The following is a 26,887-nucleotide window of genomic DNA, read 5'->3' as shown; positions in this document are numbered from 1 at the left end:
TGTGGGAACAGGCTGGATGATCCCTGAGGCCAGTGAAGAGAGAACATCTGTTCTGAGCAGCAAACTCTTCATGTCTTCACGTCCTCTGTGTGTCATGGGGTCACTTTAACCACGTTGTAACACAAATTGTCTGCAGTCAGCCTCACAGGCAAACTGCTTTCCTCGGAAGAACAAATTCAACAGTGTGTAATCAGCTGTTTTCGCTCTTACAACCTCCTGCATGGTGTGTGTTAGTATGAGAGAGAGAGAGAGAGAGAGAGAGAGGGGTCAGGTGGATGTTTCATTTTGTCTTGTTTTTATGTGTTTGTGTATGAAGAATAAAACACAAAACTAATGTGAGTCACTACACACTGAAATGCTTTGTAATATTAATTTGAAGCCTTCAAACTGCGTTTTCACCCCCAGACTCAGACCCAGATTACTTTCACGTGTGTCTTCGCTATTTGCTTTTTGTTTTTACTGCTGTCCTGCCCTCGTGACCTCCAGTCTACATGGCGTCGGCGTCAACAAGCGCAGTAATGACGTGTGAACTTTTGGGCATGCCGCGACAATGGCGCCTTTAGACAGGTGCATGTACCCCCATTACCCACCACCACTCACCCTCCCACCGTGGAGCTTTTAGACTCTTTGCAATGCTAAACAGGACCACTACGGACTAAGACAATCCTGCCTGATGACTGACACCTGATTCTCAGACTCACTGGGTGTGTTGCGCCAACAGGGGAAGGGCTCATATCCTGATACATCACATAATCACCCACCAGATACTTTTGATCTTTAGCCGGTCAGTGTAAGGAATTATGACATTCAATAATAATAAGCAACCTATTTTATATCAATTTAATAGCACAATTCATGCACACACGCAACACAAAGTGATTCACATGAAACTGAAAACTAATCGTGGCATTAAGGAAGATAATCCAAAGGGGGGAAGATGCTGTTATTTTATTTCTCTGGTAATCATTGCTGATATCAATTAGAACGATAACACACTTTTACGCTATTGGAGGGAGAGGAAAAAAATTATATTCTCATCAATTTCCTTTCCTTTCCTTTCATGCCACCTGAAGGCACGGGATTTAATGGTGCCTTGTTTACATCATCATATTGTTCCTGTCAGTTCGGTTAATTTTAATTCAGGTCGTGCTGAGACCAAGCTGGGGAACAGTGCCTCTTTTATCTGAACGGACTTATTTCCCGCAGAGAGACGGAAAAAGACAGATGAACTGAGGATGGACTGAATGCTTTATGTTTTGTGTTGAGGGGAGCAACAGAGAACAGAGGGTCTGTCTCCCGTACCTGCTCAAAATGCCTCCACCTCACCAGGGTGCGTAAAAGCCCCGAGGCGCAGGCACACAAAAGACTCATCATAAAATCAGCCACTTGTTTGGCAGAAAGAGGTTTTGTGTGTGAGGCCACACAAAACCTGCTCAAATCAGTGTTCTCTCCCTCCATCTCCCCCACTTGAACCTAGACTTTAACATCAAAGTAGTGAGTCTTATTTTGATAACTGCTACTTCCAGGATTATTCCAGAGAGTGTAGAGATGTTCAGTACAATACCACCTGACGCAGCTAGATCATTTATGAGCCGACAGGGGACGCTCCAGCTTCAGTTTGCCATGGCACATTTAGTAAAGAGGTGGGCAGTGGATTAATGCACAAGGTGTAAGAAAGTATAAAATATCACCATGTTCCTTTGAGTGTCTACTGTCTGTTTGCCATCTCTATATTTCTTTTCTCACATTTAAAGGCATTAATGTGCTCATTTAACATCATTCAATCCCCTCAAAAAAAGAAGAAAAAAATAGAATTCACATTGAAGTGCACGTCTGTTCATCTGCTCACATTTAACGACAATGGTCCTAATCCCGTGGGTAACGAGGGAGCCATTATAGCCGTGAAATGCGCAATTAGATGTGCCTTTGCTGCAGCTTTTGGCACAGTGGGCACCTGTGGTGAGTAGGGCTGGTGGCGCCCTGACACACGGGGTGTGTCTTTGGGCGGAGATCTGCCCACCCACCCCGCTGCTTCTCCCCTCTGGTTAGTATATGAGGAGGCAACTTTGCGATTCGTCAACAAGATACATTCAGTCTGGGTAAGAGGTCCTGTTTGTCTCCCCCTGCGTTTTCTCTCCGTCCGACTGGATTCTGCAGCTGTCCGAAGAAGAAGTGCCTGGACCTGAGCGCACTCAACTTCTTCGTGGGAATTATTATTATTATTTTTTTTAATTTATCGGAGAACCCAGACCTCAACATGCCTCGATCATTCCTTGTCAAGAAGTATTTTTCCAACAAGAAGCCATACTACAGGGAGAGCCAACTGGAGAGCCAAACTGGTAAAAAATTTTCTTAATGACAGACTGAACTAAATGATTCTCTGATTATGTTTGACACGTTGAGTTAGTCATGAAAACAGTGCCTTAATTTCAGATGCTGAAAAGGCCCATGTGGTAGAAAGATGGACTTTTATCTTGCATAGCCTTCTGGGTGCAAAACACATTCTGTGTTTGTGGAAAAGTTAGATAAATCAGGCTTGTGTTTAAGGAGAATGAAAATAATTATAGTGCTTTATTAGATCTGTCCATCTGAGTGACAATCCACCTGACCTCCTTTCCTCTGTGTTGCCAGCTTTTGTCCCAGAAAGTTTTCCACGGGCTGAACTTCCAACGCAGAACAACAGCTCTTCCCTGACCTGCTACCCCACCAGCCCATTTTTTAGCAGCACGGACTCCCTTCCTGCACCCCTATCCCCAATCACCCCCGTGTCTCTGTCACCTTCCCTGCTTGGCCCTCTCGACCTCAGCAGCTCTCCTTCCAGCAGCAGTGGCGAGGAAGAGGAGGACGGCGGGCGCACGTCAGACCCCCCGAGCCCGGATATCATCCCACACGTCTACCACTGTCTGCACTGCAGTAAAAGTTACGCCAGTCTGTCAGCACTGTCCCATCATCAGCTGTCCCACCACCAGCTCTCCCACTGTGTTCCGCTGCAGCAGCCACCTTCTCTGCCCACTGAAGTCTCTGCACGGCCGGCCTTCCACTGCAAACACTGCCCCAAGGAGTACACCAGCCTTGGAGCCCTGAAGATGCACATTCGCTCACACACTCTGCCCTGTGTGTGCCCCACCTGCGGCAAGGCCTTCTCCAGACCATGGCTGCTCAGAGGACACATTCGCACACACACAGGTATGCAACTTTTCACAATGCTATGTCAGCGTGATCACATTGATTACTGTTGGCTTGTATATGTAACAGCTGGTTGCACCTTGTGCTCATTGATATTCATTGATGTCTCCTGATGTGTGAGCAAATGTTATTGCTTAGCATGGCACAATCTAATCTCAGCCTCACAATGGTTGCGCATGAAAAAAGCCAACCCGAATGAAGTAAGTTAGGGTAGTGTTCCTGCTCTATTGTTAGTTATCTGTAGATCATTTGAAAAACAATGACCAGGGGCAGACCTTTTGGCCTGTTAATGAAGCATTTTCCTGCTCTCTTTTTTCTAACCAGGTGAGCGCCCCTTTGCCTGTCAACACTGTAACCGAGCCTTTGCTGATCGCTCCAACCTGCGTGCCCACCTGCAGACCCACTCTGAAGTGAAGAAGTACCAGTGCGGCTCCTGTGCACGGACCTTCAGCCGCATGTCCCTGCTGCACAAACACAATGCTTCTGGCTGCTGCCCTGCCTCATAGACTCACATTCCCTGAACTGCTCTCATGAGCCAGTTGAAGCTGCTTGCTGGTTTTGTTCCCCTCTGATTAGCGCCAATGTCCCCAGGGAACACTGGACAGACTTCTGAAGCTATGATGGTACAGAAAACTGAAAATCTGTCGCTTTTATCATGACTGCTTAAGTGCCTTTAATTTTTCAGGACTGTAGGTTTATCAGATTTTTTTAGGTCATATTGGTGTCCGCAGCACATTTTTGCCATGTCCTGTCAACTGTGTGTGTGTGTGATTTGAGGGCAGCTGGACATGCAGTTAATTCCCAGGAAACTCCATCGGTGCCGGCCGGTCCGGGACTCTGGCCATGCTGCAGCTGCTTGGGTGTGTTTGTGAGTGTGTATGTGGGGATGTCATTCCTCACCATACTATACATGCATGCCGTGTGTGTGTGTGTGTGTGTGTGTGTTGAGACAGCTGTCTGTGTATGGTGTACTGTGGAGGCAGGGCGCTGAGAGACGTGTTAGCTGTGTCCCTGACGACAGGTGACCCTCCACTCGCCCCTCCTCATGCCACACTCATTGTGACACTAAAGGACCACTTAAACTTGACCAAAAAAAAAACACAGTTTGCCTTCACCAATATTGCACCAATACTGTAATTTTAGTCTAAATCACATCTCTTTAGACGTGCTTTTTGGAAATGTGTTGACTTACAGTTTTTATGAACCACTTTGTTGAATATGCCTTTCAAATGGGAATACTGTGCCATTTTTCTGCCACTTGTAAATAAAAGCTTTTTTTAAGAAAAACTCCTGTGGATCTACTTAAGTGCTAGCATTAATTAGTATTTCAACAGGCATCGTATCAACTCACAAATCTAAATGAGTTCATCAGGACAGACATGACAGTTTCTGAATGGGAAGATGGAGCTGTGTGTGTGTGCATGCTAGGAGGAGCAGGGAGAGCTTTGTGTGATGTTGAGTGATAAGGGGGAGCACCTGCACACACCTGCCAGGCTGTCAGCACACACACACACACACAGGCACACATGGAGAACACATGCTAAAGAAGCACGGGAGGGTTTGTGGCTGCAGGTGGGTTAGAGGGAGAGCAAAAATGTATATGCATAAAGAAGAAGGTGCTGAGCAAGGAAAGAGTGCCAGAACAGGAAAATTCTGCAGAAGAGAGTCGGTGTGAAATTAGCTGAGTGTGGGAATCCCACTGACCCACTTCCTGCTGTAGGAGCAGCCACAGATGGAAGCAGAAAACTTAGGCTCTAGACCAACAAACACACCCCAGAGAGAAGGGCTCCGGACAGCGTCGTCAGAACCTCAAGACTGACACTGATCCACTCAGTCTGCTCAGCGATGGTAAAACTGGTTACCTTGTAGGAACTTTTGGAGGAAGTCTGTATTTATTAGCCCAGCTGAGGGTGAACATCCAGGTTGCGCATATGGCAGCAATGTGTCTACAATCCCCACTGCCCTCCTGACCCACACACACTGACGCCAGCATGTCTTAGTGAGGTAACAACGCGCTTCCTCCAATAGCTCTAAGTGTTGAGAGGTGGATGTGAGGGGGTTTTGAGGAGGCTCTCAAAAAGCCTGGGATCAGATTGCATGACTTAGCTTGCCCAATGTAAACAGCACCCGAAAGACTGCATGCGCACATGCGCACATGTGCACACCCCTCAGCCACACACATGCAAACACATTGAATACAGAGCTTTACTTTGATCAAGGGGGAATTTTCATTTGTCAGCCTATACCTCTCTGGGCTGTTTTGACTCAAGAGGTAAGAATTATTTAGCTGCTGCACACCTACGCAGGCAGTGAGTCAGAGATGCAGAGACGCCACAGGGGACTGAACTCCCCTTGAACTACCGACAGTGTCAGATTAGGTGCTCACAGAGAAGCGGCAGCAGGGTTGGATGAGTTAACAGATGGAGAACATGACATCTCAAATAATGCTATAGAGTTAGATGATATTCCATTTTATCTCTGACCACTAAGAGATAAAATATATCTATGGAATATCATCTCATTCAAGGGTCTTCAAATACCCCCTTTGGCATTTCATACCAATGCACAAGGCACTCTTTAGTGTCTGTATGAGACATTAAAGGACAGTGTAGTATAAAGAGCAACAAAATCAGGTGAAACACAGGACTTTCACCCAGGAGACTGCTGTGTCTTGTCTTGCATGAAAACAAAAGTCAATGCTAACTTATTTTAACTCACATCATATACGTAATATGACTTAACTTCTGTAACTAGCAAACTTCTCTTAACCCAAACCATCAATTTTCCCTAAACCTAGCTATGTACTTTTGGTGCAGTCGAATATCTGACAATCGGACAATATTGGCAATATCTGACGGTCAGGGGTCATGTGTTTCATCCAGATGCTAAAGAGTGCCTTTTGCACAGAGCGAGAATGGGTGTGATATGTAAGCTCTACCTCTAACACTTAGTACAAAAACATGCCACTAAACAGACATTTCTGATATACGTCTGCCGTTTTGAAATTTAACTCTGACATCTTGCTAGGGGGACATTTTTCTGGTTTGCAGTGTTTAGGAGGTAGTCTATCACTCTGTAGCTTTGAGGCAATGAGATCACTGGACCTGCCACCTTTCTTTTTCGGTGTGTGTTGTGTGTGTGTGTGTGTGTGTAATATCATATTGGTCTCCTCAAAAGTGTTTTAATGTTTGCAGCGTCACGCATGCACCCCCTGACTAATGTGACATTCCTGAGCCATTAGTGACAGACATACAATACTGCCATCGAACAGAAAAAGAGAGCTGCTCTGTCTGCTGTACTTGCAGTCTGTTCTTGAGTCACAGTAATAATTTGATTTTCCTGTAACAGGAAATAATGTTATGCAGACCTAATTATGAAGAAAAGGGGATTGCCTTCATTTTAATTTCTCACATGTGCTATTCTCATGGAAAGAATGTCTGAACCTTAATGCCTCGCTCTACTAAAGGCAAACAATAAAAGTTTAAATGCTCTTTTTTTGCAGATACAGTTAATTAGAAGCCTGGATGTTGCTTTGTGAAATCAACTTTTTTCGTTAAAAAAAGCTGATGTTTGACAGTTTCCAGCTGGATGAGTTTTATTTTGTTATACAGTGCCGTCATTTTGGAAACAGTAAATATATGTCTGTAAGTGGGGCTTTGCATGTGTGTGTAGCAGAACAGACCACAAGGCTGTAACTTCATTTGAGCAATGGGAAACAGCTCTGCATGTCAACGATGAAACAAACCTTTTCCAACACGTTGGAGTAACAGTTTTCTCCCTCTACCGCTCTGCTCTCAGTGTTTGTGTTTGTGGTGATGTTTGGAAAACAGGAAGTGGCCTGTCAGTCTTGTATAAACACAGCTCTTCCAAAAAAGTGCTGATATGAAGCATCTGGGTGCGGCTACGGCTGTTTTTGTGTATATGGATGTATGAGTGTGTTTGTGGGTCACTGTGAGGTGTACGTGTCTCTCTGTCAGGGCATCATAGTGCACCATATCGTGGAAGTGAGAGTGTACAGTATATTGCTGAAATCAGAGCTGGCAGGGGTTGCAGAGCTAAATCACTGGAGGATCAGATTCAAGCCAAGAAGGTTAAGTCACTGGGTTTAAGTTTCAAACCCTCTTAGAAGTTCTTACACAATGTCACTGCCCTGAGCCTCAGTGCCAACCTCCTCTGCTAGATCTGAACTTCACTCAATCATGGTCTGTCTCATCTACTTTTGTCCTTCAAAGACATAATCATATTTTTTTTTAGATTTTTACAGGCGAATGACCTTTCTGCAGACTGTATGAAATAACCAGCACGAGGGATGGGGAAGCTAATGGGGGCATGAGGTTTGAAGGAGAAGGTGATCTGGGGATAAGAAGTCGATTATGTGAAGAGGAAAAGACGAAGCAATGAGGGAGAGGAGGTTGAGGGAAAGAGATTGGACATTGGGGAGGAGGTGGTGGTGGGGGATTGGTGGGTGTCTGGTGAAGAATGAGTGTTTCTGTTCGTGGGCCGTTTATCAAATCAGTAGGGAGTACAATTTGCTAAGGAATGCCACGTGTTGCAATGCAGACTTGATCAATGACATGTGCTGTGAGGGCAGAGATATTAGCACTGTGGATGCTTGTCTTGTGAGAGTTTTGTACCATTCTGGATAGTTTAAGGACTTCATAAAGTCTCAATGTGCATACCGACACTGTTGCTTCTGCACACACATGCACACAAACAGCTCAGATCTCTGGACAAATAAACCAGTTTTGCCCAAGGACAGGATATGGCCTCCAGGAGGGGGTACACACCATTTCCCGCCCACCTCCGCACTCCTGCTGTCCAACCTTCAATGGTGTGTGTGTGCATGCATCTGTGTCTGTTATGTGGCTGGTGCTGTGTTTCCTCCTAAACACAGACCCTCTCTGTCCCACAGGGTCAGAGGGTGGAGGATGAGCCGTAAAGGGACAGGAGAGTAAATAGATGAGATGTGTTGTGTATAACATAGGTTTCCAACCTGGTGCCATCCAGAGCTGCAGCCATGCAGGTTTCCATTGCACCGAAATAGTTAAGGGACAGTTGAACTCATGCAAGCATGGAGAGGGCATGTAGAGAAAGTAGGGGCCATGTGGATACAATCTTCTATTACATATTCAGTTAAATAAATACTCCAAATCAAGACACTTACTAACTTAAATCCATTTACCGCATAAAGCAAACAGGTGTTTATAAAGAATATTGCAAGCAGTTTAATCTTTATTTAAGATTTGGCGAAGCTGAAGATCATCTCCTGAATGAAGAGGGCCATGCATGAATATAAATGTGCAAATAATTATTATGGCGTACTTCATACAAGAGGTGAAATATGGTAGCATATTGCTCTTAAGAGTCCGTTTGAGGAAATTCTGGTGAACTTGATTGTGAATTAAACAAGACAATCATTGATGGAAAGCAACTATTCACTAATGCATTGTATCATTCCATTCCTTTCATATTTCTGTCCATACTTGTACATTCCATGTCCATAGTGTAAATATTTATTTATCATCACAACATATACTTATTTGCTATTGCTTATTTTCTACTGTTGCTTTCGTCACTCTTTTTTTTCTATTGTTGCTGCTGTAACATGTGAATTTCCCCCTATGGGGGATCAATAAAAGAAAGTCTAAGGCTAAGCTCAACTTTGCGTTTTATTTGAGTGTAATGAAACTTGTAAGTTTACTTTATAATTCTAATTCACTACATTTAAAAGAAGTACTTTTTTAACTACATTTATCTGATTTAACACATGAAAACTGGTTCATAAAATAATGCAGCAAAGTTTTACTTGCGATGGAGCATTTTACATGGTGGTATTGCTACTTCAAATTAATTAAAGGACTGACTGACAAATAGAGGTGCATGTAATAGTGACCTTGGGCTTGAATATCACACATGTCTGAGTCAGATCTTGCAGCTTCTGGACATCTGGTACAATTACACTTTATCTGATTAATATTAGGTTATGCAAATGAAAAGGGAAACAGTGTGCTTTAGTGAGTGGCGATGCACTGGAGGAGATGGCTTACTCCATGAACTTGTTATTTTATTCTCAGTAGACTCTAAATTTATAACTGTTGGGTGTTAGTTTTTTTATGCTATTTCAATAGCTGGAGGCAAAGAGCTGATGTACAGACAACTACAAAAACAACAATATTGATTAGTGACATTGATCATGAAGATTATTTCCCTCAAGTATGTGCAAAGTTGAAGTATCTGTATGTTGTTTTATTAAGAATTTGCTTTCCAGAGCACTTGTCCCAGTAGTATGACCTCACAGCCTTGCTATGCCCACATTTGTTGAGTGGAGCAAAGTGATTGTGGTTGCATCAGTGGTAATGTGACCGTGGCTTAACACACTTCATTGCACTGATTAACACACATTCACCCAGAGGATGGGTAGGGTGGGGTGGGGGGTGGGGGGGCAGGTCAGTGAATTACAGGGCTTGCTTGGAGGGAAACTCCTTGTGATTTTATTTACTGAGAACTATTGGTTAATAGGAAACCAATGAAATCAGTGATCACCCGCACATTCAGTTGATACACAGATGTGTCAGCGTCAGTGGCATCTAATGTGATTTTGTGTCTGTGAACCAACCAGGCTCTAATGTGGTGCAAGAAAAGGAGTGTCAGAGCCAAATGTGCACAAACCACACACACAGGCTAAGCTAGGCAGCGGCCAGCAAGTCATGACATGAGAGAATAAGAGAGTACTGACAGAGAATAGGATATGTGGATAGTTCATACTGAGGGGATGTTACTAAGAAAGCAGGTGTCAGAATAGATATGAAAGGATGAGCGACACGGTGAATTATAATAATAAGCGGGGAGAGGGTATGAAAATAGGAAGACTGCTGTTGTGCTTTGCTTGGACCTCTGGATGAGTCTGTGTTACACTTGGCAGCTGAGAGCAGAAAATCTCCTGTGCCGAATATTTTTCTCCTTTTCTTTCATTGATGCCTCTCCTCTGTGTCTCTCTTGCCTCGTGTTGTGTCATTCTTTCTCTCCCTCTCTGCCTCTTATTTACCACAGGTATTCAGGTATTTGCCCCCAGGGTGCTGCTGGTGGTGCTGAGAGGTGCAAGGTGCACTTTTGTCCTCCTGTCAGGGCCTGTGTGGGCCCAGGGGGGCGCCAGCCGAAGGACCAGGACAGTTCTATTGTCCCGACGCATTCCAGTCAATGAGGGATATGGTGGGGAGGGTGTTGGGTAGGGGGGCCAAGACGGGTGGAGATCAGTCTTTGAGTTCGGGAGCTAGAGTCTGTGTGTGTGTGTGTGTGACAGCAGAGAGCAAAGATTGCCTCCCTTCTCCTCCTCCTCCTCCTCCTTGTCCCGTCCTATCCTGTCCCTTGAGGAGCCGCAGGGCAGGCAAGTGCACCTGCCTGAAATCCACACCCCAGGGCCAGACGGCTATCTCCCCCATCGGCAAGGTTTTACAGAAACACCGCATGTGCCACACATGCTGGTGTCCATTTACACTGTTTTAAAAAGAGAGCAGAAAGATATTTTATACTCTGCATTAGAAATCATAAATTTGAATTCAAAATCAACTGAAAAAGTTAGATTAAGGTACATTTGGAGCAGACAGTATGTCCAAGTTGTCTTGAAAGGGGAACTCCACGAATTGTATACATGAAAATCTGCTTACAGGTCTTGATGAGTACTACTGCATATGTAAAAAATTAAAAAAATTAAACATTGCTGCATTTCTGGTGTTGAAGGTGAGTGGAATGAGTAAAAAGCGAGTTCTTGAAGAAGTGAATTATGACAAGGAAAAAGAATGGATGGAATTAAAAAGATGATATCTCTGGTTCTGCTGCATTGACTTTAATCCCGTTTCTTATAAAATGGTAAATCGATGTGGAACTTTTTGCTCCCCTTTTTCAAAAGAAAAACAAGCCACATGATCCACACAGAGTATGGAGACACTTTACATGAAAAGCAATAACTAATCACATCCAGAGACACTTTCTACTTGCTGCCCCTCTCTCTCTGTCACACACACACACACACACACACACACACACACACACACACACACACACACACACACACACACACACCTTTTCATGGTAACAAAATCTCTGCACAGAGCCTTGTATTGCATGTCTACTGCTCAATTCATGTGCCCCCTCACCTCTCTCTCACATAATGATCACATTTCTTTGCCACAGAGCTGAGCTTGCCATGTTTTCTTTGGCATAACAAGAATCAGCCCTGGTTTGTTATGGTGAGCAGATTCACATTGCATGAGAGGCTGTTTGGTTTAGCGTTGCATGTCAGAACACATGGTCAGGCTGATGTGCATGCTTGTGTGTGTGTGTGTGTGTGTGTGTAACTAGACCCCCTTGTGCAAGTAGGGACAGGTGTGTCACCACCTGACCACACCCCCGGGCCACACGGCACCTCCTGTCCCCAACACCTGTCCCCTTCGTCTGTGCACAGACCTGTATACCCCTCCTCTTTCTTTTGGTCTCTCACACACACACACATTGGCCGAGGTCTGTCTCAGAGGAAGGCAGGTTGCTGGGCTGTGACGGAGCGAGGAGGATCAGATCAGGTGGTCTGGTAACCAGTTTGTCTTAAATATCCACACAGCTGTCCCTCTGAAACTAGAACTCCATCGAAGCACCTCAAACTCCCTGTCTGTCCTACAACATGGTGTCATCTCTGCCCATCGCTGCAAGCTGTTGGAGAGCTGCTTCAGATCATTACATCCCTGTGGCAACAGATGGGGACGTATCGTCTCTCTATGTCCAACAACAACAGTTTCTTATTTTTGAAGTTTTCATCGATTGTAAAGAGGAATTAAAAAGTCACCGCAAAGATGTGAGTGATGCAATGACATCACTGCAGTCTGATGGGGTGAGCAACACAAATGTTCAGATTTCTTAAAATATAACAACAATACATACAATACAAAAATGGCATGTTTATGATATGCTGATAAATTAACACTTATTTTATTATTGTACATTTTTGCTCAAATTCCACCCCCACCTGAAAAGACATGATTTTTTGAATCCTATTATTAACAAAATTCCACATACTTAGATCAAAATGTTTCTTGAATTATCTTATTGTGGCAAATCTTTCAAAGTAGCTACCAGTTAAAAAGGTCATGAGTGTCTGAAATACATCTAAAGTCTCTGTAGAACTTTTTAAAACTGATTTACCTATTTATGTATTATCTATTTTTATTTACATTGTGTCGTTGTAACATTTTTATGTAGTATTTTGGCTGCAGTTATTGTTTCTATGTTAAAAACTATTTTGATGTGTAACTCCTCTCCATTTATTCAAGTTATGATTTTCCCCTGTTCTACACCAGAAAATACATAATAACACAACATTTATATCACATCACAAATGCTGTAACTGTAACCTGCAGTTTAACTGTAACTTTAAAAACAAAAATTAAAAATGTAAAAACTTTATTGAGGAATTACATCCACAATTATTCTGACAAATAAAACACTTTAAAGTACATCAAAGAGAATCTATACATAGTTCAACAAATAATAATAAGTATTACTATAGAGGGCTGTTTATCAAGGTTGAGATCATTTTGCTTGTTTATTCTTAAGACAGTGTCTTAATGTGTCTGAGAATCAAACTGCATATGAAAATGCTACATTTAGTCAAATTCCTGAGGGTTTGATAAACATCACTTCTTCAGTGATTTTTTTTCTATGCAAAGAACTTTAAGATGAAAACTAAAACATGGCAGGTGTGCCAGTTTTGATTTAGTTCCAGCAAATGACATAATACGTCACGACTAAAGGTTTAAAGGTAATCTGTGCGATCTAATGTCCGACGACATGACTTGCAATGTAACTGCGTCTTCAGATCTTAACTGAAGGTGGTGAGTAAAACGTTATCACAACTGATAAAAAATGATGTCCAGAACTGAGACTAGCTAAGAGTGTGAGAGACAGAGAGAGAGTGGGAGAGAGGAGAGGAGGGAGAGGTCAAAGCAGCCTGAAGGCCATTGTAAATTCCTCGCTGGCTCAACCAAAGACATTCTTCTCTGCTGTTTTTCTTTCTAATCTCTATGCTCAGATTACCAGCTAGAGGGCCCAACCAGATGAGAGGAGTACAGGGTGGCATGCATGCACGCACATGTGCCCAAACAAGCACAAACACACACATACACCACCTTTACAGACATGCACCATCTATTGAAAACAATTATGTATACGCTGTGTCCCTGGATGCTAAAGTGCATTAAAGGAGGATATCACTTCCACATGGTATGTCTGTGTTGACTGAAGTTGAATTTAGTGTCACACAAATGAAATAAAAACACACCAACACACTGAAGTCATTACCTGAGAGCTTGTTTTTTTGAAACCCAGAGAAAACAACCTCCTGTGGAGAATACTGAGAGGATTCCCACATGGCAGCTACCCAAAAACACACACACACACACAAACACAAACACACACAAAACCTTTTCACTGGAATGATACCACTCCGCTGAGATTCACCGATAGATTCAATCACAGTTAAACAGATAAAGTGTCTGTTTCAGTTTCTCAGAGAAAGCAAGTTGGTGTCACCATAGTGTAAAAAATGTGAGCCTGCAGAGGTAGAAAGAAAGTCAGGCAGTCAAACCAAAATATTTCAAATTATAACTCATGATCATGAATATAAAGTGAACGAAATGGGGATTTTCTTATAAGGAAAATCATTTATATTACAATGTTCTTCTGTTTGCAGAAGAAATGGCTGATTTTATTTCAACACAATGATGTGTAAATGTAGCACTGACATTTGAATTGATTTACATATCTCCGTTCAATTGGGTTTGTGCTTTGCTTTCAAATGCCACATTTTAAATGTAAGAAATAAAATGGATCACAATGAATGCATTATATCTTTGATATACCCTTTAACTGTACTTATTACAGATCATATTACGCCTCTATATCTCAGCTACCAGCTATGGGATGATACAAAGAGGCTGTCAGTTTTCGACAACTTGAGCCAATTTTTCCATGTTAGTGCTGGCACGAGTTACAAAGCCCACAAATCACTGCTGTTTCTACCTCACAACGGAGTGTTTAATAGAGAGGAGGAAAACAAAACGGAGGGGGGCATTTTCCATAGCCCATGTCATTACACCACAAAATATCTATCATGGCTGGAAAAGCTGGTTTTGTAATCAAGTGATAGGTGGCTGTAATGAAATTACATTGTCTGCTAACAAGCAGTGCTGAGTAGAGACACAGTGGTGGTAAATGAGATAATATGCATAATGTAGTGGTGTGTGATAGAACCACAAGGTGAGATCACATATTAGTGGGAAATGAACACAGATAATGTAAAAACATCCTTAAAAACTACATATATGTTTTTTAGTGATGTTAATATGTCAGTAAAACTGTAGACAAAGGATTTCCTCCCATTTAATGTAATTCTTTTTCAATTTTTGAATGTTGGAGAGAACAGAGAAACGTAGGGGGTGCAGGGGAGGCTCTGATTTAAAAAAAAACCCCTGAATTTAACAACAGTAAACAACTGATGTGATGGCAGAAAGTTTGCTTTATCATCAGGCTGGCACTACTGTGTGTGTTCTCCTTAAAAATAGCGAGTTACCTCAGTGAGTGAAAACTATGTATTTCCAAAACTTTTCATGAGATGTCTTTGTTTTTATGAGCTACAGGTTTCACACGATTTAATAGGATTCTAAGTGGCTTATTTTGATTAAGAAGTAGGAACATTTTCGAAATCATTAAGGAACATTTAATCATTCAGTTAATCTGAATAAATGAGAATCGCCAACTCTGATTTTCAATGGACAGTGATACTCTTCTTTAGGTCCAAACTTGTAGAATAAAAACACACCCACACATGCCAAACAGCTGGGTAAATCTGGATCCCTGTCATGGTGACAACAGGGGGCTGAGGACTTAGTGCGGCCCCAGTAAGGTGCTCCACCAGGGGGCAGAGGCCACCCGACACCCCTATAGCCATCAGCCAGAGCAGAATCAAAACACTGGCGGTCTGTGTTGCCACTTTGGCTTTTACAGAAGTTATTTCCTTACAGGGAAAACCTGAAGCATTCAGCTCTAATGGCACATATATAATGTGACAGGTTGTGTTTCATTTAGTTTTTACCATCTGTAAGATTTCTTTCTTAAATAGAAGTAATTACAGGGTATCTCGTTTGCTCTATAAACATGCCATGTCACACTCCCACTTCTGTCTTTCTGTCCCTTCCCCCTTTTTGGCCAAAGCTGCAGTGCTAAGAAACACACAACGAATCACTCCTAAATCAACACCTTACATCAAGGGAGAGCAGGAACTGACTGAGGGGGTAATGCAGAAGGGGGGGGTAGAGTAGATAAAGTGTATACTAGTTAAGTAATAACCCATAGCTCAGGCTTGGCTAAGCTGCTCGGCTGAACCAGCATGAGTCCTCACACCTCAACAGGTGTGAGGAGAAGAAAGAGGGAAAGGGAGTGAATGATGAAAAGAAATGAGGAAAAAAGAGAGTCTGAGCACCTGTTTTGGACTGCCATGCCTTCCTTTTGCGGGCCAGGGCTTGCAGTGCCCCACCCAAAACAACACATTCATGTCTCATTGCCTGTTCAGCTATGTGAAGTAGTGCCGGGTCAATTTTCAGATGTTGGAGATAAACAGAAATGGGGAAAAAGTCGAGAGGGACTAGTAATTATGGTCAGTAATTACGGACGGTAAAAGGAACGAATCAATCTCAACTTTAGGCGCTAAAAGATTTTAATTTTGCCTTAATGTGGCCTAACAGTGGTCATTTTAGACTCAGCAACATTTGGCAGCTCTGGTGAGTTGGACAATTAGCTGTTTGAGATTTCAAAGCAACATGAGACAACTGAAAAAGGCCAAACTAGTTGTGTCTAAAATGCAGGTGTGTCCATCAAAAGAGCTTTCCAAATTCTGTTGGTTATGCACTCATCAAGAAAAGTGCCAAACTCCACAAAACTGGATCTTTTCGCCAAGTTTGTGGATGTTCTCTTGTGGTAAAGAAAAAAGGAAACCCTTCATACTTTGAAAAATTGTTTGACTCACAATTAATATTTACAGTTTTCTATATTTTGTTTTAAGTTTATGACTATGAAAATCCTGATGATCTACCACATGTCCTCAGATGTAAGAGTAAATGTTGCTTTAAATATGAAGAAAAATATTTACAGTAACAATTCCAGCCAGACATCTGTGCTTGATACTGGCTCAAAATACATTTTTCAATCCACCTAATAAATCACCTGTCGAGGTCTGATGACAGCTGCAGAAATGTTGGTGAAATCTGAACAAACAATAAAAGAGACAACACTTTAAATTCACTTTGCTACCTAAAATGGACCTCCAAGTTGCTGTTTATGATAAATTCTCCTCCATCACCTTATTGATTCAGGAGTATACACAGGAAGACAACCCACTATGATGCACCTTAAAAACTACGTCTTCAGTGCTGATTTAGTCACTAAAAAGTAAAAACCCATTGCATTTAAATCGTTATGTTATTTTGCTTATTCCCTGTGTGGGAATAGACACCACGAGGAGCAGGTGCTACTTTAACTATAACTTTAAATTGAAATTATTCTATACAGCCAAACATATGCAGCCTGGTCATGTGATCTCATCGCTACAGAAAAAAGCATATCAGTGGTCTGGAGCTTCCCCGCATCTCTTCTTAATGCCCCCACCTCAAACAGCACACACACACACACACACACACACACAATAACAGCATGCCTACAGAGCTCACTGAGGCTCATTAACCTCCCGGTGGGGGTGGGGGGGTGGGGGTCAGGGGCATCAAAGTGGCAGGATCACTGCAGACTCACCCAGCAATCCTACCATGGGGGTCTGGAGCCGCAGCGTCTCACCCCCTAATGAGAGGCCATGACATGCTCACATCCACACACAGTTTGACCCCTCGGGACCAGCTGGAAAAGAGAGTTTGACATGCCTGTCCCAACCCTCCTCCTCCCCCGCCTCCCCCCAGCCTCCTCCATTCCTCTCCCAAACTCCACAAATTCCAGCCACAGAGCAGCGACTCGCAGTCACCACTGGCCGGTTCATGTCTCACCCTCAGATACACTTAAATCCAGAGGGGGAGCTGGGGGGGAGGGAGAGAAAGATAGAGGAAAAGTCTGGAGCCCAGCACATGGTTTTTAACATTGGGCAGAGAATAATGAGTATCTTAATCATCAATCTAATTGAAAAAATATTTGGTCCGAAAAATGCTTGTTTCAATTTCTGAAAGCCAAAGTTAAGTCCTTATTTTTTTATTTTCCCCGACCAATAATCCAAAACCCAAAAATAATCAATTAACTATTACATTAGGCACAAAAAGGCTCCAAATTCTCACAGTTGAACGAGGGAATGTTTGATACTTTGGCTTGAAATATGTCAAATTTGATACATTAAACTAATTAATGAAAGAAACCAGAATACAGTGAGCTTGTCCAAGACTGAAATCTGCACAAGTCGGCTGTCAAGTGTGTTGTTAAAAGTCTTGTAACAGTTTATTATGATTTTAATTCCTCTATTGTGTTTTGAGTCTGAGAAACGAAGACGAAGAAGACAAGCAGGACGTCTTGCAACAAAAATGGTATTAAGTTTAGCTTTTGTGAGGCACCATTAGCAAGAGACGGGTAAAGAAAATAAAAACAAAACGCAGCAATCTGTCAATCGACACAACTGATGGAAAGAGGCACTCAGAGGCATGTGAGAGGGAGAGGGTGTGAGCCTGGAGAGAGAAAGGAGAGGGAGGAAAGGAGGGAGGGGGGCTGGGGAATAGCTTTCTGCCAGAGAGGCAAGTGCAGCAGCATCAGCAGGGTGAAGGAGGGGTGCAGGGTCGAGGGAAGAGGCACCTTGCAACAGCTGGTCTCAATTATCCGTGGAGGGGCTGCTGAGTGTACAGGAGCATGTGTGTTTGGAAGTGTGTGTGTGTGTGTGTGTGTGTGTGTGTGTGTGTGTGTGAGAGGTTGAGGCATCGCAGGGGGACGGCTGAGACCACTGGCGCCAGGAGGGGAGCAACAGGTCAGGGAGGATGAAGATTATAAAAATACTAGCAGGCAGTTGGCCTTGGTCCGGCCGGCGCACAGTGTGAGTGTGTGTGGTGGATATTCCTCGCCTGCCACAGTGCCACAGGATGTGGAAGAGTGTGTATGTGTGTGTGTGTGTGTGTGTGTGTGTGTGTGTGTGCCCACAGTGCACCAGGATGGTGTGTTTCTGCTTTACATCCTGTGAAATAACCTTCCTGGTTGAATAACAAGAGCTCATCCCATGTTTTTATCAATAAATTGTGCAGATAAACAAATGTCTCGATAGTTCACATTTGTGGTATTTTCAAAGAAAATAAATCTGAAATTGTACATGTAATGTATAACTAAAAGCATTATTAGATTACATAGAAGGTGTTTTATTTTTTCAAAATGAGATTTGGTATTTATATTGTATCATAAAATGACCAGTTGTGGCCCACAGCAACAGGGCATGGGACACATGAGTGCATGGCGCCCTCTGGTGTTAAACAAGTGTCTTTACATCAGGACACCTGAGATTAATTTATTCATTCTGATTTATTTTCTTCCGGTCCTTCTCATTCCATTTTCATTCTTGAATATATTGAAATTTCAATGTCTTTGCCGTGTTGAAAGTACATTTACTCAAGTACTATACTTAAGTATATTTTTGACGTACAAATTTCATCCTATCTTTTAAATAATTTTATTTCACTACAATGTTTATACTCCACTTCTTTTATTTGACAGTTTTAGTTTGTAGTTACTCATCAGAGTAAGATTACTACTACTACTAATAATAATGATAATAATAAGAGGTTATTTATAAAGTATCTTTCAAAAACACATTACACATTGCTTCACAATAAAAACAAACAGCCAACAGTAATATCTTTAGGTGAATATTTCTATTAACAGTTTTACTTCAGTAAACATTTGAATGGGCTTGTGACAGTGGTGTGTTGTGGTAATTAGGGGCAGAGCACCCACGGTGCAAACACTAGCATTTTAGTATTACTATTATTCAGTAGTATTGCTAATTAATTATAGCGTTTGCTTCACTCAATACTGTGCTGCTTTGGTTAATGCTGACTTTACACTCGAGATGTGTTTGCAGACTCTCTGGCTGTGGACTGTCTGAGTGGCATTGTGAAGTTCTGTCCTCGGCTCTAACCCCTCCCATCTGCGAAAGCTTGACCTGAGTGACAATGACTATCTACTGGATTCAGGAGTGAAGCTACTGTCTGTCGGGCTGCAGAGCCCAAACTGCAGACTGAAGAACTTTCAGACTGCTCTTTACTGCTTCTTTTTATTTCTCCCCCTCCTCCTTCCTCCATTTGTTCTTCTTCATCATCTCCTCCTCCTCTTTCGCACTGGTTAAAAAATTCAGACATTCGAGGAGTCACTCAACACATTTGTTATGGCTGTGTTCATGAGCATGTACATACTAAAGAAAAAATAGTCCTCTTTACAAATTTTGTTTAACATTTGTCGTTTATATTCATAATGTAAATAAACTGTAAAATATCCCAAATGGCCAATTTTCTATAATTAATTTAAAATTATTGACCCTGAATTACTGATAAAATATCGAAATGTAATAGATAAAGCATGACGTTCTGTAATTTGTGTTTGTGCTGTCATGTCAGTTTCTGTGGGACATCTTTTTTAAGTTCTTCACATAGACTGTTGTTAAACAACTCTTTTCCAAAATGATCCATGTGAACTTCTAGCACCCCCTGTAGGTTTTTTAAAGTCAGTGTTAGTGTCAGTGTTGTGTATTCAGGTTTCATTTATTCACGTTACCTCGACTGTTTAGTAAAGTAACTCTCGTAGCTCCATAGGAGTTTTCTTATTCCAGCATCTTGAATTTATCTCATTTTTATGGAGCTTGAACCTTATGGTTATCTGCTTGTAACTGTTCTATATGAATTTTATGATGACATGATTTCTATGCAGCTATAATATTGCTCAATGTAATATCTGATGCTTGCTCATGTGGGAATTCTTGAATCCTTAATTTTGAATTCCTGAATCGTTGAGTTTAGAGTCTAGACCTGCTCTTTATGTAAAGCATCTTGAGATAACGCTGTTGTGAATTGGTGCTATATAAATAAAGATAGATTGATTGATTGATTGATAAGAGGCTGGTCTTATATTCATCTGCACAGATTAAATAGTCAGTGTTTATAATCTACCATTATAAGCATGATAGTGCATAGCAATGCTGAGCTACCGATTTAGACTCCACTAGAAATCTGACTGTTTCATCATATTTCTTTAGATTGAAGAACTGCAGTTTGTCAGAAAGTTGTTGTGATTCTCTGGCATCTGCCCTCAAGTCCACCTCGTCCCACCTGAAAGAGCTGGACCTAAGTAACAACAACTATCTTAAGGACTCAGGGGTGAAGCTGCTGTCTGCTGGACTGGAGAGTCCACACTGTAGACTGGAGGCTCTGAGGTCACTTTGTGCAGCAATTTTGCGTGATTACTGTGGTCATGTTCAGGGAGTTTTTTTGGGCCCATAGAGAAGATTCAAGACCTTTATTTGTCACATACACAGTTACACACAGTATAAGAAGAGCATTCAAGTTTATATAATTCCATATTCAAAACATCTATTGCTTTAATAAAATGATGATATAAAATGATTTCCAAAAATGTTAAATAGATTATTTTACTTCTTAATCTAGAGTTCTAATCTAGAGTTGCTGCAGGCTGTCAGAGAGCTGTTGTCCACATCTGGCCTCAGCTATGAAGTCCGCAACTGCTCCCATTTGAGAGTGCTCTACCTGAGTAGAAACAAAGTGAAGGATTTGGGAGTAAATCTGCTGTCTGCTGCACTGCAGAGTCCTCAATGTAGTCTGAAGTTTCTGAGGTGAGTTTACTCCTGGTGATCTTATCTTTAAAAATATATACAATATATATATATATATATATATATATATATATATATATATATGTATACAGTGCTGTGAAAAAGTATTTGCCCCCTTACAGATTTCTTCTGTTTTTGCTTTTTTGTCACACTTACATGTTTCAGATCATCAAACAAATTTTAATATCACACAAAGATGACCTGAGTAAATACAAAAAGCAGTTTTTAAATGATGATTTTATTTATTAAGGGAAAAAAGCTATCCAAACCAACCTGGCCCTATGTGAAAAAGTAATTGCCCCCTAAACCTAATAACTGGTTGTGCCACCCTTGGCGGCAACAACTGCAATCAAGCGTTTGCAGTAACTGGCAATGAGTCTTTCACATCGCTGTGGGGGAATTTTGGCCCACTCTTCTTTGCAGAATTGTCTTAATTCAGCCACATTGGAGGGTTTTCGAGCATGAATGGGCTGTTTAAGGTCATGCCACAGCATCTCAATCGGATTTAAGTCCGGACTTTGACTAGGTCACTCCAAAACCTTCATTTTGTTTTTTTTTAGCTATTCAGAGGTGGACTTGCTGGTGTGCTTCGGATCATTGTCCTGCTGCATAACCCAAGTGCGCTTGTGCTTAAGGTCACGAACTGATGGCCGGACATTCTCCTTCAGGATTTTCTGGTAGAGAGCAGAATTCATGGTTCCATCAATTACGGCAAGTTGTCCAGGTCCTGAAGCAGCAAAGCAGCCCCAGACCATCACACTACCACCACCATGTTTGACTGTCGGTATGATGTTCTTTCTCCGAAATGCTGTGTTAGCTTCACGCCAGATGTAACGGGGACACACACCTTCCAAAAAGTTCCACTTTTGTCTCGTCAGTCCACAGAATATTTTCCCAAAAGTGTGGGGGATCATCAAGATGTTTTTTGGCAAGTGTGAGATGTGCCTTTGTGTTCTTTTTGGTCAGCAGTGGTTTTCACCTTGGAACTCTCCCATGGAGGCCATTTTTGCCCAGTGTCTTTCTTATTGTTGAATCATGGACACTGACCTTAACTGAGGCAAGTGAGGCCTGCAGTGCTTTAGATGTTGTTCGGGGTTCTTTTGTGACCTCCTGGATGAGACGTTGATGGCTCTCACTATTGTTCGCTGGAGTCCCAAAGCCTTAGAAATGGCTTTGTAACCCTTTCCAGACTGATAGATGTCAATAACTTTGTTTCTTGTCTGTTCTTGAATTGCTTTAGATCGGGGCATGATGTGTTGCATTTTGAGATCTTTCAGCCTACTTCATGTTGTCTATTTAAGTGATTTCTTGATTCTACAGCTCTGGCAGTAATCAGGCCTGGGTGTGGCAAGTGAAATTGAACTCAGCTTTCAAACATGTGGTTAATCACAGTTAATTCATGATTTAACAAGGGGGGGCAATTACTTTTTCACATAGGGCCAGGTTGGTTTGGATAGCTTTTTTCCCTTAATAAATGAAATCTTATTTTTTTTTTTCCATATACGTTTATTGGTTTTTTGTTTATAGAAAAGAAAAAGAACAAAACAAAGAAAATTCCGGCTCAGATCAAAAACAGGTGGACAACACAGAGTCAGTCAATATAAGGCTGTAACATCGTCATATAAATAAATTCACATTACACCTCTATGCAAGATAGCAGAAATGTCCAGACCAATACATGACATGAAATCATCATTTAAAAACTGCTTTTTGTATTTACTCAGGTTATCTTTGTGTGATATTAAAATTTGTTTGATGATCTGAAACATGTAAGTGTGACAATAAAGCAAAAACAGAAGAAATCTGTAAGGGGGCAAATACTTTTTCACAGCACTGTATATATAAAAATAATTGTTGCTTTAGCAGATGGTGACCAGAAGATGATATAATGAATTAAAGCAAAGCACGAGTTCTTTCCCATAAAACTCTATAGGCTTTCACCCTTCTCAAACTGTTGAGCAGTTCAATGACATTTCTGAGGTAATGTAGTACAAGAGAATAGTAATAGTTAATAGTAGTAGTAGTAGTACTAGTTACCAACCTCTAGCTCAGTTCTGTCGAGCTGTTCCACTCCAACTCCAGCAAAATGTGCTTCTTCCTTCTACACCATCAGTTTCCTCAGGTATCAGCCAATGTTCATCACACTATAAGTGGACACAAAACAGCTTTGTTAGCCTCAAAGTGTGGCAAGTCATCACATAACTCATTTTCAGCTTCTCGTCACCTGGGTGTCTGCTTCAGCATTTTAGAAATGTGACTCAGGATGGCAATCCGACAACAAGACCATATCCACATTTTGTTAGGTGTGTTTATTGCCTTGCATTTTTAGCTTCTACCCTTTAAGGAGGACGGGGTGAAACACGCATTTTGGAAAGTGACAAATCCCTTACACTCAAGACAGACATGCATGGGTAGAGGTCAAGTGGCTGTCTTTACCCCCTTACATCTTTTGAGCCTGTTTTAAAGAGTTTCAGTCTGTGTGTGACAGAAAGATCAATAGATACTTTCCTCAATGGGCACAGTTTGCCACAGACACACCTTGAGTTCTGACTTCAAGAATGTGAGAATTGGGTAAGACCACCATTTATGCAGGCAGCTCTAGAGCGGATTAGTGAGCCTTCCCACCAACTCACACAGGATTTTGTGCGATGCTCCACAGAAATGAGTAGGCAAGTATATAGACTCTATATGTACTGCATATCTGATTTAATATTCATTCTACTATTACAGGATTGATAGATGTGGGCTCACGGAGAACTGCTGCTCCTCTTTGGCCTCAGCTCTCAAATCCAACCACTCCAGTCTGAGAGAGTTGGAGCTGAGTAATAACGATCTGCAGGATGCAGGAGTGAAGATGCTGTGTACAGGACTGGAGAGTCCACATGGTAGACTGGAGGCTCTGAGGTCAGTCAGCACGTTTCCAGTTTTACAATCTTTGTTGTTTAAGGCTAATAGTATTGTGATTCACACTGACTGACATACTGCTTAACTCTCGAGTCATCACCTCTGTTGAACTCTTCATCCTCTTGAACTCCTGATCTCATGTGTTTCTCTTAAATTTAATATGATCTCCTTAAACGCCTTCAAAGGTCAAAACTGGCTCTACAAGTTTCCTATAGTTTGTATGCCACTTGTAGAGGAGAAAAAGGAATTAGAATTGTATTTGTATTTCTCCTGTAGAGACTGTAATACACATAATGCACTGTATAAGTTAGAGGAAGCATCAACTAACCTTTAAAAATCACCAGTGTTTGTTCTGACTTTTTGTCATGAAGCACAGATGCCAGAATGGCACAGCTGTTTCTATTCGACACAGATAAAATCGAGACGGATGTCAGAGCCCCACACAACAACAAATCCTCATGGCTTACGTTGCTACGTCAATGTGGAATAATGTATTCACCAACTGCGTACTTTATTCTTTTACTCAGGTTGAGGTGCTGCTGGTTGTCAGAGAGTTGCTGTGCTCCTTTGGCTTCAGCTTTAACGTCCAACCCCTGCAGTCTGAGAGAGCTCGACCTCAGTGAAAATGATCTAAGTTGCTGTCTGCTGAGAGTTCACACTGTCGACTAGAGACTCTGAGGTAAGGAATCTGTTTTTACTCTACATGAGCATAAGAAATAGTTTCTTTTAAGAACGTCTTTTTTGAGAAAAGAGATCTACTGTTGTGGTGGATTTTGCAGTTAGAAATATTATTTATTGTTGCTGGTGCATGATGCTTGTACTTAGGTAATGGGTATAATAAATCCCAAACAGCCTGGAGATCAAATCAGTTTGGAGAAACAGGACAGGTTTGGGGATATATTGACCTATATGTTTTACTGACATAGTAATAATAACAAATGTCACAATAATGGAAAAGACTCCCCAAACAAATTGTCTATTCTCTGCAGGTTGAAATGCTGTAGGGTCACACACGAGGGCTGTGCTTCTCTGACGACAGCTCTGAAGTCCAACCCATCGGATCTGCGAGAGCTGGACCTGAGTAAAAACAACCTGCAGGAAGCAAGCGTGAAGCTGCTGTCTGACGTCCTGATGCACTGTAGACTGGAGACTCTCAGGTCAGTAACGGGCTCGAGTCATTCGGCACCAGTTTCATTAGTATTTCAAAATCAGAGTTAGTCGCAAGCCAAAGATTCTTCGTGGCCTTTTAAACCTCCAGATCTATAAATGGCTGCTTTCTCAAGTGAATATCTGAGAAAAGAATGGACCAGAAGCTTAATGTGATGATGTGTTTGTAAATAATTTTTGTCCATCCATACAGAACGGAAGAAACTGCATAAACCTGGAGTGCGTCCATCTGACTAAAATGCATCTCATCATTGGCCATGAAGTGCTAATAACTTTACAGTTGTGTGTTAATACAACCAGAGAACATAGCTCCTACCATGGAGGGTTGTTTATATACACATTTGTTATGAAAGAATCAGAGAACTCTTTTTCCATCAGCCAGGAGACTATATTGATTGTATACTGGCTGCCCACGTTTGCTGGATTTTTTTTTTTACTCCAGCAACTGGAGTTTCAGCATGAAATCCCCCCTTTCTGCGTGAGGGAGCCACGATCATTTCTGCCACCTTAAAATGCAACGCCACAAACCTAAACATGACCTCATGTCCGCCAGGCATTTCTCCAGACACTAGTTGGTGATAAAACATCTTTCTGGTTTTGGGTGCAACTGCATAAGTTCTGAATTAAGATAAATTCTGTTGAAAAATGTTTAAACTGTAGATTTATAGTCAGTAAACTGTTTTTCAATGTTATAATGTGTATAGAATTCTTAATTTGCCCAATCTGCTCAGTTTGTTAAAGGAATAGTTTGACGTTTTTGGAAATATGCTTGTCCACTTTCTGGCGGAGAGTTAGCTAGATAATAGATAATAACAATAGATAATATTAATATAATAGATAGATAACAACTGATACAAGTTAGTATCAGTTATAGCTTTGCACAAGTACTGGGAACAGAGGGAAACAGCTAGCCTGTTTCTGTCCAGTGGTAACTCCACGATGAGCCGTTATCTGGCAGTTAACGGTCCCAGCTGAGAAATAGTCCAGTGCGGCATTTTAGAGCTGACAGATTTTGTTACTGCCTTAAAGATGTCTATATATTTTTTTCAGTTTGCATTATATCTAAATAATGTACATGTGCAGTTTAAATGCATATGTATAGAATATTTAACAAACGTCTGCTTTTAGTTTATTATGAGAGTTTGTATGCAAGTTGTTTAATTGATGCCAGTGTGACAAAGTGTGTATAGCCTGTTTTGAATAAGGAGACAGATGGAGTAAGAGAAACTGTAACAAAAAACACAGCCGTCACTCCAGCACCTACATACTGAATGCATCCAGTCAGCTTTGTCCTGTATTTTTACCCATACCGTTCTCTGAAAGTAGTCTAAATCACTGATTCTATCTTTCAGTGCATTTAACATCTCGGTGCACTAAAATGTACTCTATCATGTACTACACTGACTGTGTCCCTTTATGGTTTACGTTAAACACTTCTGCTACTCGCACATCACCCTTGGACTTGGTCACAAAAGCGCTATTAGGAGACAAGATCCAACTTCCTGCTCAACAAAACATTTCCTTGAACATCCATCTCTAGTCTGCACAGTGTCCTGTGGTGTTCAGCAAGTTCAATGTCAGGAGGAGACAACTGAGAGAATATTTTTTTATTTTCAAATTGTTTTCAACCCGTTTCAATGGTGTCAATATCTACAGGATCCTCTCACACCATTTGGGAGATTTTCCTTTACATTCTTTCAAACATATTTTCATACAAGA

The 26,887-nt window shown here is 41.6% G+C and overlaps 2 protein-coding genes across 2 annotated transcripts; both read left to right on the top strand.

Moving 5' to 3' along the window:
• The first annotated feature begins 2,112 nt into the window (after positions 1-2,112).
• Positions 2,113-4,423, top strand: snai1b (snail family zinc finger 1b). Its single transcript, XM_070839998.1, has 3 exons — positions 2,113-2,339; positions 2,632-3,186; positions 3,511-4,423. Exons 1-3 carry the CDS (start codon positions 2,258-2,260, stop codon positions 3,690-3,692), a joined length of 819 nt encoding a protein of 272 aa, XP_070696099.1. The 5' UTR covers positions 2,113-2,257; the 3' UTR covers positions 3,693-4,423.
• A 5,176-nt stretch (positions 4,424-9,599) lies between these two features.
• LOC139209298 (ribonuclease inhibitor-like) lies at positions 9,600-25,459 on the top strand. The gene is given in 8 exon segments (XM_070838946.1): positions 9,600-9,603; positions 10,237-10,411; positions 19,337-19,383; positions 19,386-19,500; positions 20,498-20,680; positions 23,828-24,001; positions 24,991-25,158; positions 25,362-25,459. Coding segments are annotated over 8 exon segments (885 nt in total). The 3' UTR covers positions 25,381-25,459.
• The last annotated feature ends 1,428 nt before the right edge of the window (positions 25,460-26,887 follow it).

The sequence above is a fragment of the Pempheris klunzingeri genome, chromosome 11 (genome assembly GCF_042242105.1).
Source record: "Pempheris klunzingeri isolate RE-2024b chromosome 11, fPemKlu1.hap1, whole genome shotgun sequence".
In the NCBI taxonomy this organism is placed as follows: domain Eukaryota; kingdom Metazoa; phylum Chordata; class Actinopteri; order Acropomatiformes; family Pempheridae; genus Pempheris; species Pempheris klunzingeri.
This window is presented reverse-complemented; position numbering and strand designations above follow the sequence as displayed.